Source organism: Trachypithecus francoisi, unplaced genomic scaffold (assembly GCF_009764315.1).
Source record: "Trachypithecus francoisi isolate TF-2019V2 unplaced genomic scaffold, Tfra_2.0 Lachesis_group12, whole genome shotgun sequence".
Classification (NCBI taxonomy): domain Eukaryota; kingdom Metazoa; phylum Chordata; class Mammalia; order Primates; family Cercopithecidae; genus Trachypithecus; species Trachypithecus francoisi.
The window spans coordinates 55553088-55566021 of NW_022681457.1; the positions used below are offsets into that span (position 1 = coordinate 55553088).

A 12934-nucleotide genomic window follows, 5' to 3' on the forward strand; every position below is an offset into this window, starting at 1 on the left:
GGTAGAAATGGGAGACATGGCCAGACACTAGAACTGTGGGAGAAGGCATCCCTCGTCCCATGATTCAAGTTAGAGAGGAGCAATAATCTCCCATTCAGGCATCCCCGAAAGGGAGATGTAGAGGGCCTGGAAGCTGGGAGGAGGAAATACTTGGCCCAGTGCTGGGTCTTTTGGGAAAGGAAGAGTGGACAAGGGTTCCAGGCAAAAGGCAGAAATCTCCTTTACTCACTCCTGAGGCAGCCCTGATGTTGGATGTGTTTGCCAGCAATGGAGAGGAGTAGGAAATCCCCTGGGTCTCTGCAGTTCTGGAAGGGGGAGTTCAGCCAGGGGAAGGGGGCAGAGGGAAGAAGAGAGGGAGAAAGTGAGGCCAAACTCTACCACCTTCTTGGGTTTTGGCACCAAAATGTAAGGTTAGCTGAGAGAAAGAACGAGTAGACCCGAAGTCAGGCAAGCAAGTTTTATTGTCCTGCCAGGCTGCTCCTTGGCAGGCAGAGGAGGCAGACCCACTTATAGACTACAGCGGGGCTTTATAGAGCAAGGAACTGGGTTGGGGTGTGGAGACTGAGTCAGGGGTACAGGTGTCCTAACCGCATCCTGGAGATGTTTTTTGCCAGCTTTGTTTTGCAAGGTGGACAGGTGTTCTGACAGCATCCTCAGCCGTCTGCCAGTTCAGCGGAAGTCTTTTGATCAAACAGTTACTGGAAGGGTCAGTGGGGGAGTGATCTACTTCTAGCCTCGGGGGAGCTGCATGGGGGTCACAAAGGACTGTACTGGGAAATTTACAGGAAAAGAGGGGAACAGTCTGGTTGGGTTGACCCTAACACTGTTTTGCTGAGGGTTTTAATCAAAAAGCAATGCTGGATTTTCTCAAATGTTTTTTCTGCATCTATTGAGAAAATCATGTGATTTTTGTTTTAAATTCTGTTTATGTGGTATATCACATTTATTTACTTATGTATGTTAAACCATTCCTGCTTCTCTGGCATGAGATGCATTTGATCATTGTGTATTACCTTGTTGATATGCTATTGTATTTGGTTAGCTAGTATTTTGTTGAGAATTTTTGCATCTATGTTCATCAGGAATATTGATGTGTAGTTTTTTGTTGTTGTTATGTTCTTTCCTCGTTTTGGTATTAGGGTGATAATAGCTCCATGAAATGATTTAGGAAGAATTCCCTCTTTCTCTGTTTTTTGGAATAGTTTCAGTAGAGTTGGTACCAATTCTTTTTTTTTTTCCCTCTGAATTTTAATTGGAAACAATAAAATGATTTAACAATTCATAATGAATTATAAAACTTTGGTAGTTACATTGTACTATCATTTATGAGGCATTTATTCTTCGTTATTTACACCTGAAAGAAACTGCATACTTGTGTGTTCTGTTCCCCATTTCAGAGGAAGATTATGAAGAGAAGATCTAAACTACTTATATAAATCAAAACCCAACTGGGCTAGAAATGAAATATAAAAAGAACTAAATATATAAACAACTGTGCCATAAGAGCATTACATGATGTTAGCTCATATTTGGGGTCTGAAAGCAATTTAGCTCATCTCACAGGAAACAAAGGCAGGAGCTGAATCATGAAAACCTCAATTATTTTTAGCATGCCTCTTAATTTTTCCTTCCTCTGGTTTCTTGTCTTCTATGCTTGAGTCTTGAACAGGTAACCATTTAAGAGGATGTCAGTGATAGATGGGCCATGGAGGAATTGTCAGCAAACATAAAAAAGCAAATCTGGCCATAACTATATAGACAGTCCACCCGAACTGTTGAGCCATGTACACATAGATAAATCCAACTCTTGCAGAAAAAAGAATAATTCCCTGAAACATCTGTTCAGCTCTTCTGGCCCTTGTAATCCATCTGTGTGGGTGGCAAGCTCAGATGCTCCAGCATGGCTGGCTCAGGAGGTGGGCACCCAAGCTCAGGTGACAAGCTGCAAGGCTCCAGCCTGGACAACAGAGTGTCTCAAAAAATAAAACAAAACAAAACTCGGTGAATAAATATTTTCACTGTCTTTCACTATGTTCATAGAATTTATAATAAGAGATGTCCAATGTTGAAGAGAGGAGGGGTCTAGGGAAAGTTTTGGATTATGATGGTAGATTTTTTTTTTAATCATTAATTTTCATCTAGAAGGTGTTTGCACCTGTCTTTCACTTCTGTTTGATTAACACTGATTGTCATATTAAAAGTCACTCTAGCCGGTCACGGTGCCTCACACCTATAATCCAGCACTTTGGGAGGCCAGGTGAGCTGATCACCTGAGGTTGGGAGTTCGAGACCAGCCTGACCAACATGGAGAAACCCCGTCTCTACTAAAAGTACAAAATTAGTTGGGCATGGTAGCGCATGCCTGTAATCCCAGCTACTCAGGAGGCTGAAGCAGGAGAATTGCTTGAATCCAGGAGGCGTAGGTTGCGGTGAGCCAAGATCCTGCCAATGCACTTCAACCTGGGCAACAAGAGTGAAACTCCATCTCAAAAAAAAAAAAAAAGTCACTCTGAGCTTAATTGTCTAAAGGAAAAAAAAAAAAAAAAAAGGCCTGTGGGCAGAACTACCAGGCAGAGGTTCTAGTATAAGAACAGTGTAGAGTTAGGAAGAAAGGACAGCCATGCTGGGCAGAAGAGAGAAGGTGATGACCATGAACAGAAAAATTTGCAAACCCAGCAAGTCAAGGCGCTAAATAAAAGTCTTTTGTCCTGCACTGGCCATTTAACTTCATGAACACTCCAAGAGACCATTCTCTTTTAAGGATACTGGCTCACACCTGTAATCTCAGCACTTTGGGAGGTGGAGGTGGGTGGATCACCTGAGGTCAGGAGTTCGAGACCAACCCGGCCAACATGGTGAAACCTTGTCTCTACTAAAAATACAAAAATTAGCTAGGCATGGTGGTGGGTGCCTATAATCCCAGCTACTTGGGAGACTGAGGCAGGAGAATTGCTTGAACCTGGGAGGCGGAGGTTTCAAAGAGCCAAGATCACATGCACTCCAGACTGGGTGAGAGAGTTAGACTATGTCTCAAAAAAAAAAAAAAGATACTAGTAGTTCTCATTTTTCAGTAATCTTGTGAAAGAATCTGATTTCTCCCATCAGTCTGTCCCCAGGAATAAAATCACACAGTTGATTGCCATTCTTATAATGGAATCTTCCTGGAATAGGCTACAAGGATATTGAGAAAGTTGCTATCAGTCATTCACACACTGAAGGGACATTAATTCACCAGAGCCTTGGTGAAGAATGAAAGGAGCTCATTATAAGCAGGTCTGGATGGTGCACAGCGTATAAAGGGGACAGAGGAAACCAGGGAGCCTGGGCCTGGAGACAGCTTTAATCCCTGAAGGTACTATTATTATGTTCATTCCACATTGGAGTAAACTGAAAAAAAAAAAAGGCAAGTAACTTGTTTACGATTATACTATCCCAGAGTAGAGGAGCCAGGATTCAAATTCAGGCAGCCTGCCTCACCATCAGAGCTTAAAGTCATAACTGCATACTGCAGTGAAGCAGGATTCTACTGTGGCTAGGTACACTAACTCAGGGTTCACATCTCAGCTGCTCTGCTATTTCCAGCTGTGTGACTGTGGGAAAGTTACTTTTCTGTGCTCAATGTCCCCTGTAAAGTGGGGATAGTAGTACCCACCTTGTGGAATTCCTTAAATGAGTTAATAGCTGCAACGTGTTTAAACAGTACCATGCACATGGTTACTGTCTAGTAAATACAGTCTATTATGTCTGAACTCTAGATGGACATGTTTCTTAAGATTCTGAAATTAGTGGCTCCTACCTGTAATCCCAGCACTTTAAGAGGCCAAAGCAGGTGGATCACTTAAGGTCAGGAGTTCAAGACTAGCCTGACCAATATGGTGAAACCCCATCTCTACTAAAAATACAAAAATTAGCCAGGTGTGGTGGCGGGCACCTGTAATCCCAGCTGCTTGGGAGGCTGAAGCAGGAGAATCACTTGAACCCAGGAGGTGGAGGCTGCAGTGAGCCGAGATAGCTTCACAGCTTTGCACTCTAGCCTGGGCGTTGCAGCAAGACTTCCTCTCAAAACAAAAAAAGAAAAGATACTGAAATTCTGGACTCTGAAATGCCAGGGTCCAGAATCCTCCAGCAGCATTCTCCTATCTTTTGACTGCAGAATCATACCCTGCCTCCCAGGATTGAAAGGAACAGGACACACTATCCACCTAGTTCATCCTCATAGTAATGTGACGTCAAAGCCTTGGCTGGGGCCCAGCCATTGTAACCTTCCATTCTTCTTCCCCCACATGGGTTCTAGCTCTAGTTCTATCCCAAACTTTCTGTGTGACCTTTGTCTGAGCCTCAGCCTTTTCATCTGCAAAATGGGAACCAAGCACCTATTTTGCACAGCCTCATAGGGTATAGAGATCAAAAGAAAAGATGGGTACAGGAATATTTTGTAAACTCTGTAGTGTTGTATGTGAGTGAAAGATGGCCAGTTACTGAAATCCCTGAGGAAAGGACATGTCAGTTCCCAAATCAGGTCTTAAAATCTTTCTTTTTTTTTTTTTTAGGTATGTAAAATATTTTTTCGAGGTATGCGTTTAAGAGGATTCTGTTGATATTCAAATTAGTGAGTTTTCTTTTGAAAATATTTTGATTTACACTTTGTTCTTTTATTTTTTTCTTTTTCTTTTTCTTTTTTTAGAGTTTTGCTCTTGTCACCCAGGCTGGAGTGAAATGGAGCGATCTGGGCTCATGGCAACCTCCGCGTCCCGGGTTCAGGCTATTATTCTTCTGTCTTAGCCTCCCAAGTAGCTGGGACTACAGGCGTGCGCCACCACACCCAGCTAATGTTTGTATTTTTAGTAAAGACAGGGTTTCACCATGTTAGCCAGGATGGTCTCGATTTCTTGACCTCATGATCCACCTACCTTGGCCTCCCAAAGTGCTGGGATTACAGGTGTGAGCCACTGTGCCCAGCCTTGTCATCCTTATAGCTTTTTATTCATTCCACATTATTAGTATATTTTCTATTTTTCCCATTGTCTTGGGTTAAACATTTTAAACTTAAGTCCTATAACTGAGGGTAACATGAGTTGCAATTTTCCTTTCACTTACGAAAGATACCACATTTGAAATGTCTGCAGTTAATTTATGTTGTCTTTTTTTTCATTATTTTTATGAAAAGTTGGACAACCCATGGAAATTTTTTATTTGTTCACTCATATCTAAGAAGAGCACTTACTTCTTAGTTTAATTACATCCTGGATTCTTCCTTTGGTTTTCTTCTGTACCTAGAAAATTCTCTTTTTTTGTTTTTTCTTTTTAATTTTTTTTTGAGATGGAATTTCTCTCTTGTTGCCCAAGCTGGAGTGCAATGGCAGGATCTGGGCTCCCCGCAACCTCCCTCCCCTCCCCCTCGCTGCCCAACCCGTTCAAGCAATTCTCCTGCCTCTGCCTCCAGAGTAGCTGGGATTACAGGCCTGCGCCACCACGCCTGGCTAATTTTGTATTTTTAGTAGAGACGGGGTTTCTCCATGTTGGTCAGGCTGGCCTCTGTGGGAAAGAGAGTTTCTGGGATGCCAGATGAGTTGGTCTCCCCTGTGTGACACCCATAGGGAGCCAGGTGCGGCCTCTGAGGAGAAAAGTCTCCTTGTTGCCGTCATATCTTTATGCCCCCAGAGCATAACAGCTCCAGGCATGCCACAGGTTGCTGGGGGAAATAACACTCCTTTGAAGCAGTGGAGTATAATCAAACATCCTGGCTTCTCCTGAAACCCACTCCCACCCATTTCAGTCCTGATAAGTTAAGGATCTTAAGTAGTTGAGACACACGCCTTTGCTCGAGGAAATTCACAGAAACTGCCATTGCTATACATCTTATTGAATGGCTCGTGAGTTCTCCTTCACTGATTAATCCTTTTCCTCATCCCTTCCTACCCCTCCCCTTAGCCCTAAGAACAAAGAGCTTGTAAACCAGTAAATTGGGTGGAGGCCGAGAGCTCCGGGCTTGAGCAAGCCTCCGACGCTCTGGTTGCGGTCCCCTGGACCCGCCTTTTAAACTGTTATTCTGTCTCTTTCTAATTCCTTTGTCTCTGCCGGGCTCTGGATACCCGCCGGGTGGTGTGGGGCTGGTTTCCCCGACCTCAGGTGACCCGCCTGCCTCGGTCTCCCAAAGTGCTGGGATTACAGGTGTGAGCCACCACGCCCGGCCTTTTTTTGTTTGTTTGTTTGTTTGTTTTGATACAGAGTCTCGCTCAGTCACCAGGCAGGAGGGCAGTGGCGCGATCTCGGCTCACTGCAACTGCCTCCCGGGTTCAAGCGATTCTTCTGTCTCAGCTTCCGAGTAGCTGGGACTAGAGACGCGCCACCACGCCCAGCTAATTTTTTGCATTTTTTAGTAGAGAAGGGGTTTCACCATGTTGGCCAGGATGGTTTCCATCTCTTGACCTCGTGATCCGCCCGCTTCGGTCTCCCAAGTGCTGGGATTACAAGCGTGAGTCACCGTTCCCGGCTGAAATTTCTTTTTTTTGGAGCCTCGCTCTGTCGCCCAGGCTGGAGTGCAGTAGCGTGATTCGGGCTGACTGGCAAGCTGCGCCTTCAGGGTTCACGCCATTCTCCCACCTCAGCCTCTGGAGTAGCTGGGACTACAGGCGCCAGCCACCACGCCTGGCTCATTTTTTGTTTTTGTATTTTTAGTAGAGACGGGGTTTCACCGTGTTAGCCAGGATGGTCTTGGCTAGTCTGGATCTCCTGACCTCGTGATCCGCCCGCCTTGGCCTCCCAAAGTGCTGAGATTACAGGCATAAACCACCGCACCCGGCCTGAAAATTCTGACGTTTTAAAAATATTTCTAGGGCTTCTGGCGGAGTACTGGGTCGTCGCTCGCAGCCGTCATGGCAGCGGAGGAGAAGGACCCTCTGAGCTATTTCGCGGCATACGGGAGCAGCAGCTCAGGCTCCTCCCGGACGAGGAGGATAACCGAGCCGGAGGAGATGAGTCGCAGAACCCCGGATCCGGCGAAGTCGGCTGGCGGCTGTAGGAACAAGGCGGAGAAGTGGCTCCCGGGACCCGACGAGCTGTTTAGGAGCCTGGCCTTTCTCTACAATCCACTCAACAAGCAGATAGACTGGGAGAGGCACGTCGTCAAGGCACCTGAGGAGCCTCCAAAGGAATTCAAAATATGGAAGTCAAATTATGTACCACCTCCTGAGACCTACACCACTGAGAAGAAGCCTCCTCCTCCAGAGCTTGACATGGCAGTAAAATGGTCTAACATATATGAGGACAATGGTGATGATGCCCCACAGAATGCTAAGAAAGCTAGGCTTCTACCGGAAGGGGAGGAGACGTTGGAATCAGATGATGAAAAAGATGAGCATACTTCTAAAAAGCGCAAAGTAGAGCCAGGAGAACCAGCAAAGAAGAAAAAGTAGAAACAAATGACCAGAATTTTTGGACTGCTAAACTTGTTGAAATGTTTCTTTGGACAGATTAAGTTTATATTGTGGGTTATTATACCACATCTCCATGAAAGTGCATACGTTAATGAACTAATAAGTATTGCCTCAAGAACTTTCCACTGTAGAATTCTTTTTTTATTTAAAACATGTATGTATTTAAAACTCAACTGGTGACTTGTGATTGTGAAATTGATAACACTTGGATGCATTCTTGCGCTCACAGAATTGGTGACATGCTTTTGAGAGTTTTGTCACATGTTGACATGCCAATGTTCTATAAACCTATTATAAAGGTATATATTTTTAAAGTAAATATATTATAATGTCCTGTGAACTTGTAGGGTGCTTTTCAACAGTCTTTGTACAGTGTAAATAGATCATGGAAATAAAATTGCTTATTCAATATTACTATTACTGCATAACATTAACATTTGAATGTTTGTCTGTGACAAGTACCCTATTTGTTGTGTGACATTTTAAGTTGTAATAAGAAGTATTACCATTTAAAGAGTGCCTCCTGCGTTCCAGGTGCTTTGTGCATGTTTTCTCTGATCCTTAAACAACCTAGCAAGATGTTATTAGTATTCTCATTTTATAATAAAGAGTGCTTGAGTAGCTTGTCTAAAAAAAAAAAAATATATATATATATATATATTCTACTCAGGCCAGGCGCGGTGGCTCACGTCTGTAATCCCAGCGCTTTGGGAGGCCGAGGTGGGGAGATCAGCTGAAGTCAGGAGTTCGAGACCAGCCTGGCCAACATGGTGAAACCCCGTCTCTACTAAAAATACAAAAATTAGCCAGGTGCACTGGCGGGCAGCTGTAATCACAGCTACTTGGGAGGCTGAGGCAGGAGAATTGCTTGAACTCAGGAGGCGTAGTTTGCAGTGGGCTGAGATCTGTCACTGCACTCCAGCCTGGGTGACAGAGCAAGACTGTCTAGAAAATAAATAAATAAATAAAAAATATATGTAGTTTTTCAGCATTTTAAAGGTTTCTGTAACTTTCTCAAGATTTTAGCATATAAAATATTTTATAAAGATTTAGAATGCATAATCTTTTTCTAAAATGCACAAATACGTTTCTGAAAAAAATTTTAGTTTTTTTTGTGTGGCACACAATGACATCTAATGAGAAACCTAAAGTTACATCAGTTAGAACATATCCTTTCCTTAATATACCATAAAGTAATAATAATTTGTAAAATATTTCTATTACTAAGAAATTGATTCTATATATAAATTTCTGAAGTAAAAGTACGTAACTGTAGAGAATAATACCTATATATGGCCAGAATTATGTTTTTCTATATTACTAAAGTAATACTGGCAAAATTATTTACCTGAATTCAGATTTTTGGCTTTAATCATCATGCTTTTTTATTAGCACTTCCCTGAATTCATAAAAATAATCTTAGTTTGAATATTCCATTTAATTCAGATGTTAATTTAAAAAATTTTTTTGGCCAGACACGTTGGCTCACGCCTGTAATTCCAGCACTTTGGGAGGCCGAAGCGTGTGGATCACCTGAGGTCAGGCGTTTGAGACCAGCCTAGCCAAAAGGATGAAATCCTGTCTATACTAAAAATACAAAATTAGCTGGGCATGGCTGCGGGCACCTGTAATCCCAATTACTCAGGAGGCTCAAGCAGGAGAATGGCTTGAACCCAGGAGGTGGAATTGCAGTGAGCCGGGATCGTGCCATTGCACTCCAAACTGGGCAAAAAGGGCGAAACTCCGTCTCAAAAAAAAATAAAATAATAAAATTTCAGGCAGAGTCTTGCTCTGTCACCCAGGTGGGAGTGTAGTAGCTTGATCACAGCTCATTGCAGCCTCGACCTCTCTGGCTCAAACAATTCTTTCATCTCATTTTTACACTTTTTGGAGAGATGAGGTGTCACTATATTGCTCAGGCTGGTCTCAAAACTGTGGGCTCAAGCAATTCTCCTGCTTTAGCCTCCTAAAGTGCTGAGATACAGGCATGAGCCCCTGCACCCAGCAATTGTAAAATTCTTAATTTAATTTGATTTGGCTAGATACTACTTGTTGAATTTACTTTAGTCAATGATTTTTTTGTTGTTGTTATTTACAATGCTCAGAAAATACTACCTCTTGGGATTCCACTGTCATAATTCAATGACATATTTTAGGCCTAAAACCTTTCCATTTAAGGCCGGGAGCGCTGTCTCCCACCTGTAATCCCAGCACTTTCAAAGGCCAAGGCGGGCGGATCCCCTGAAGTTGGGAGTTTCAGACCAGCCTGACCAATATGGTGAAACCACATCTCTATTAAAAGTAGAAAAATTAGCCAGGCGTGGTGGCAGGCACCTGTAATCCCAACTACTTGGGAGGCTGAGGCAGGAGAATCCCTTGAACCCGGGAGGCGGAGGTTGCAGTGAGCCAGAGGTTGCAGTGAGCTGAGATCATGCCAGTGCACTCCAGCCTGGGATACAGAGGGAGACTTTGTCTCAAAAAAAAAAAAAAAAAAGCAAACAAAAAAACAAAACAAAAACAAACAAACAAGAAAGTTTCCGTTTAAAATAATTGTCAGATATTTGAAAACAATGAGTGTTTTATATTTACTGGCCAAAATACAGCCTATGCCTAATTATTCAAACTTTCTAATAAAGTTATTTAACATTATGCTCATGCAGTTATTGTATACCAGAAAATTTAATTTCTATAATTACACTAATGGCCTTAATGTAACTTAACAGAAGTAAAAAATGTGATGGAGGCTAGAAAAGAAAGTGGATGAAGAAAGAGAAAATGCTGATCAAAGTATACAAAGTTTCACTTAGAAGGAATAAGATCAAGTGATTGATTGCACAGAATAGTTGCTATAATAAATAATGCATTGTATATTTCAAAATTGCTATAAAGAGATTTTATATGTTTTCGACACAAAAATATCCTAAGTATGTGAGGTGATAAATTTTTTAGTTAGCTTGATTTAAAAATTTTGCACATAAACATATTAAAATATGACATAGTACCCAATGAATACATAGTGATTATGTATTAATTTAAAATATAATTTTTAAAATGGTACAGTTTTTTGTTTGTTTGTTTGTTTGTTTTGGGTTTTTTTTGTTTTTTGTTTTTTGAGACGGAGTCTCGTTCTGTCGCCCGGGCTGGAGTGCAGTGGCCAGATCTCAGCTCACTGCAAGCTCCGCCTCCTGGGTTCCCGCCATTCTCCTGCCTCAGCCTCCCGGGTAGCTGAGACTACAGGCGCCCGCCATCTCGCCCGGCTAGTTTTTTTTTGTATTTTTAGTAGAGACGGGGTTTCACCGTGTTAGCCAGGATGGTCTCGATCTCCTGACCTCGTGATCCGCCCGTCTCGGCCTCCCAAAGTGCTGGGATTACAGGCTTGAACCACCGCGCCCGGCCTGTGGTACAATTTTTTATTCAATAAATATAGTCACTGTAAACTCTTAGAAGTTAAGCCTATCAATGTTCAATGGCTTAGAATAATGCCTCACATATTTTATGCCCTAAATACTAATAACAGTGATTGTCAGATTTTTTTTTTTTTTTTTTTTTGAGACGGAGTCTTGCTCTGTCACCCAGGCTGGAGTGCAGTGGCCGGATCTCAGCTCACTGCAAGCTCCGCCTCCCAGGTTTACGCCATTCTCCTGCCTCAGCCTCCCGAGTAGCTGGGACTACAGGCGCCCGCCACCTCGCCCGTCTAGTTTTTTGTATTTTTTTAGTAGAGACGGGGTTTCACCGTGTTAGCCAGGATGGTCTCGATCTCCTGACCTCGTGATCCGCCCATCTCGGCCTCCCAAAGTGCTGGGATTACAGGCTTGAGCCACCGCGCCCGGCCGTGATTGTCAGGTTCTTTTGGTTATAGCTTTCTTTAAATATAATATTATTTTGTTGTTCTTATTAAAACTTATTTTTCTGTCATACCTAAATATTGCTAAAACTAAAGGAGAGGATTTCTTTGCCTGCTTTATAAAGTCCAGAGTCAAATGTCAGTTTAGCTAAGGTTATATTAAGTCATTTGTTTTGGAAAGTAAACATGAGAATTAAATAATACAATTATAGTTATATTCTCTATTCTAACAATTGAGAAAAATTTGAGTTATTAATTGATAGGACTAAAGTCTTATTTTATATTTTTATTCCAGATTATTTCATGTCAAGTAACCAGAATATCAATTTTCACAGTATACTATGAAGTAAAAATAAATGTGATAGGCACAGATTATAGAAGTAAATTAGGAAAACATTCTATAAATAGAATCTGTATATATATATATCTATATATATAAACACACACACAAACTACTTATATATATAAGAAAATTGACTATATGAATTGCCATATAACAAGTAAAAAGATTAATTTGAATATTTTAAAATAAGAAAGCATAATATCAAGTTGCTTAAATTTTAAATTTCAGGCCGGGCGCGGTGGCTCAAGCCTGTAATCCCAGCACTTTGGGAGGCCGAGACGGGCGGATCACTAAGTCAGGAGATCGAGACCATCCTGGCTAACACGGTGAAACCCCGTCTCTACTAAAAAAATACAAAAAACTAGCCGGGCGAGGTGGCGGGCGCCTGTAGTCCCAGCTACTCGGGAGGCTGAGGCAGGAGAATGGCATAAACCTGGAAGGCGGAGCTTGCAGTGAGCTGAGATCCGGCCACTGCACTCCAGCCTGGGCGACAGAGCCAGACTCCATCTCAAAAAAAAAAAAAAAATTTAAGTTTCAGCAACATTTAATGAAAAGTTACTACCAATATCTCACAAACCCTTTCAGCAATAGAAGGCAAGGTAACATTTCTTAATTCATTTATCAGCAAGGATTACCTCAATGTCAAAATCAGACAAAAGAATCACAAGTAAAGAGGACTACTAACCAAAATCCCATATAAATATAGATGTAGAAATTCTCAAAAACACTAGCAAATTAAATCCAGCAACATATAAAAATGATTACATATGGCTGGGTGTGGTGGCTCACACCTGTAATCCCAGCACTTTGGGAGGCCTAGGTGTGCAGATCACTTGAGGTCAGGGGCTCAAGATCAGACCGGCCAACATGGGGAGAACCCATCTTTACTAAAAATACAAAAATTAGCCAGACATCCTGGTGCATGCCTGTAATCCCAGCTACTTGGGAGGCTGAGGCAGGAGAATTGCTTGAACTGAGACCTGGGAGGTGGAGGTTGCAGTGAGCCAAGATTTTGCCACTGCACTCCAGCCTGGGCTACAGAGAGAGACTCTGCCTCAAAAAAAAAAAAAAAAAAGATTACAGGCAGGGCGTTGGGGCTCAGGCCTGTAATCCCAGCACTTTGGGAGGCTGAGGTAGGTGGATCACTTGAGGTCAGGAGTTCGAGATCAGCCTAGCCAACACGATGAAAACTCTGTCTCTACTAAAAAATATATAATAATAATAATAATACAAAAATTAGCTGGATGTGGTATTGTGCGCCTGTAATCCCAGCAACTTGGGAGGCTGGGGAAAGAGAATGGCTTGAACCCA

General features: G+C 42.4%; 1 protein-coding gene and 1 pseudogene across 1 annotated transcript; one reads left to right on the top strand and one right to left on the bottom strand.

Moving 5' to 3' along the window:
* Positions 1-1533: 1533 nt before the first annotated feature.
* LOC117093743 lies at positions 1534-2218 on the bottom strand (annotated as a pseudogene).
* A 4622-nt stretch (positions 2219-6840) lies between these two features.
* LOC117093733 (UPF0690 protein C1orf52-like) lies at positions 6841-7955 on the top strand. Its single transcript, XM_033229251.1, has one exon. The coding sequence runs from the start codon at positions 6876-6878 to the stop codon at positions 7413-7415; it is 540 nt and encodes a 179-aa protein (XP_033085142.1). The 5' UTR covers positions 6841-6875; the 3' UTR covers positions 7416-7955.
* Positions 7956-12934: the final 4979 nt, after the last annotated feature.

What these genes read in the sequence shown, in the direction of transcription:
- LOC117093733 (XM_033229251.1), top strand. Translation starts at nt 6,876, where the DNA reads ATGGCAGCGGAGGAGAAGGACCCTCTGAGCTATTTCGCGGCATACGGG.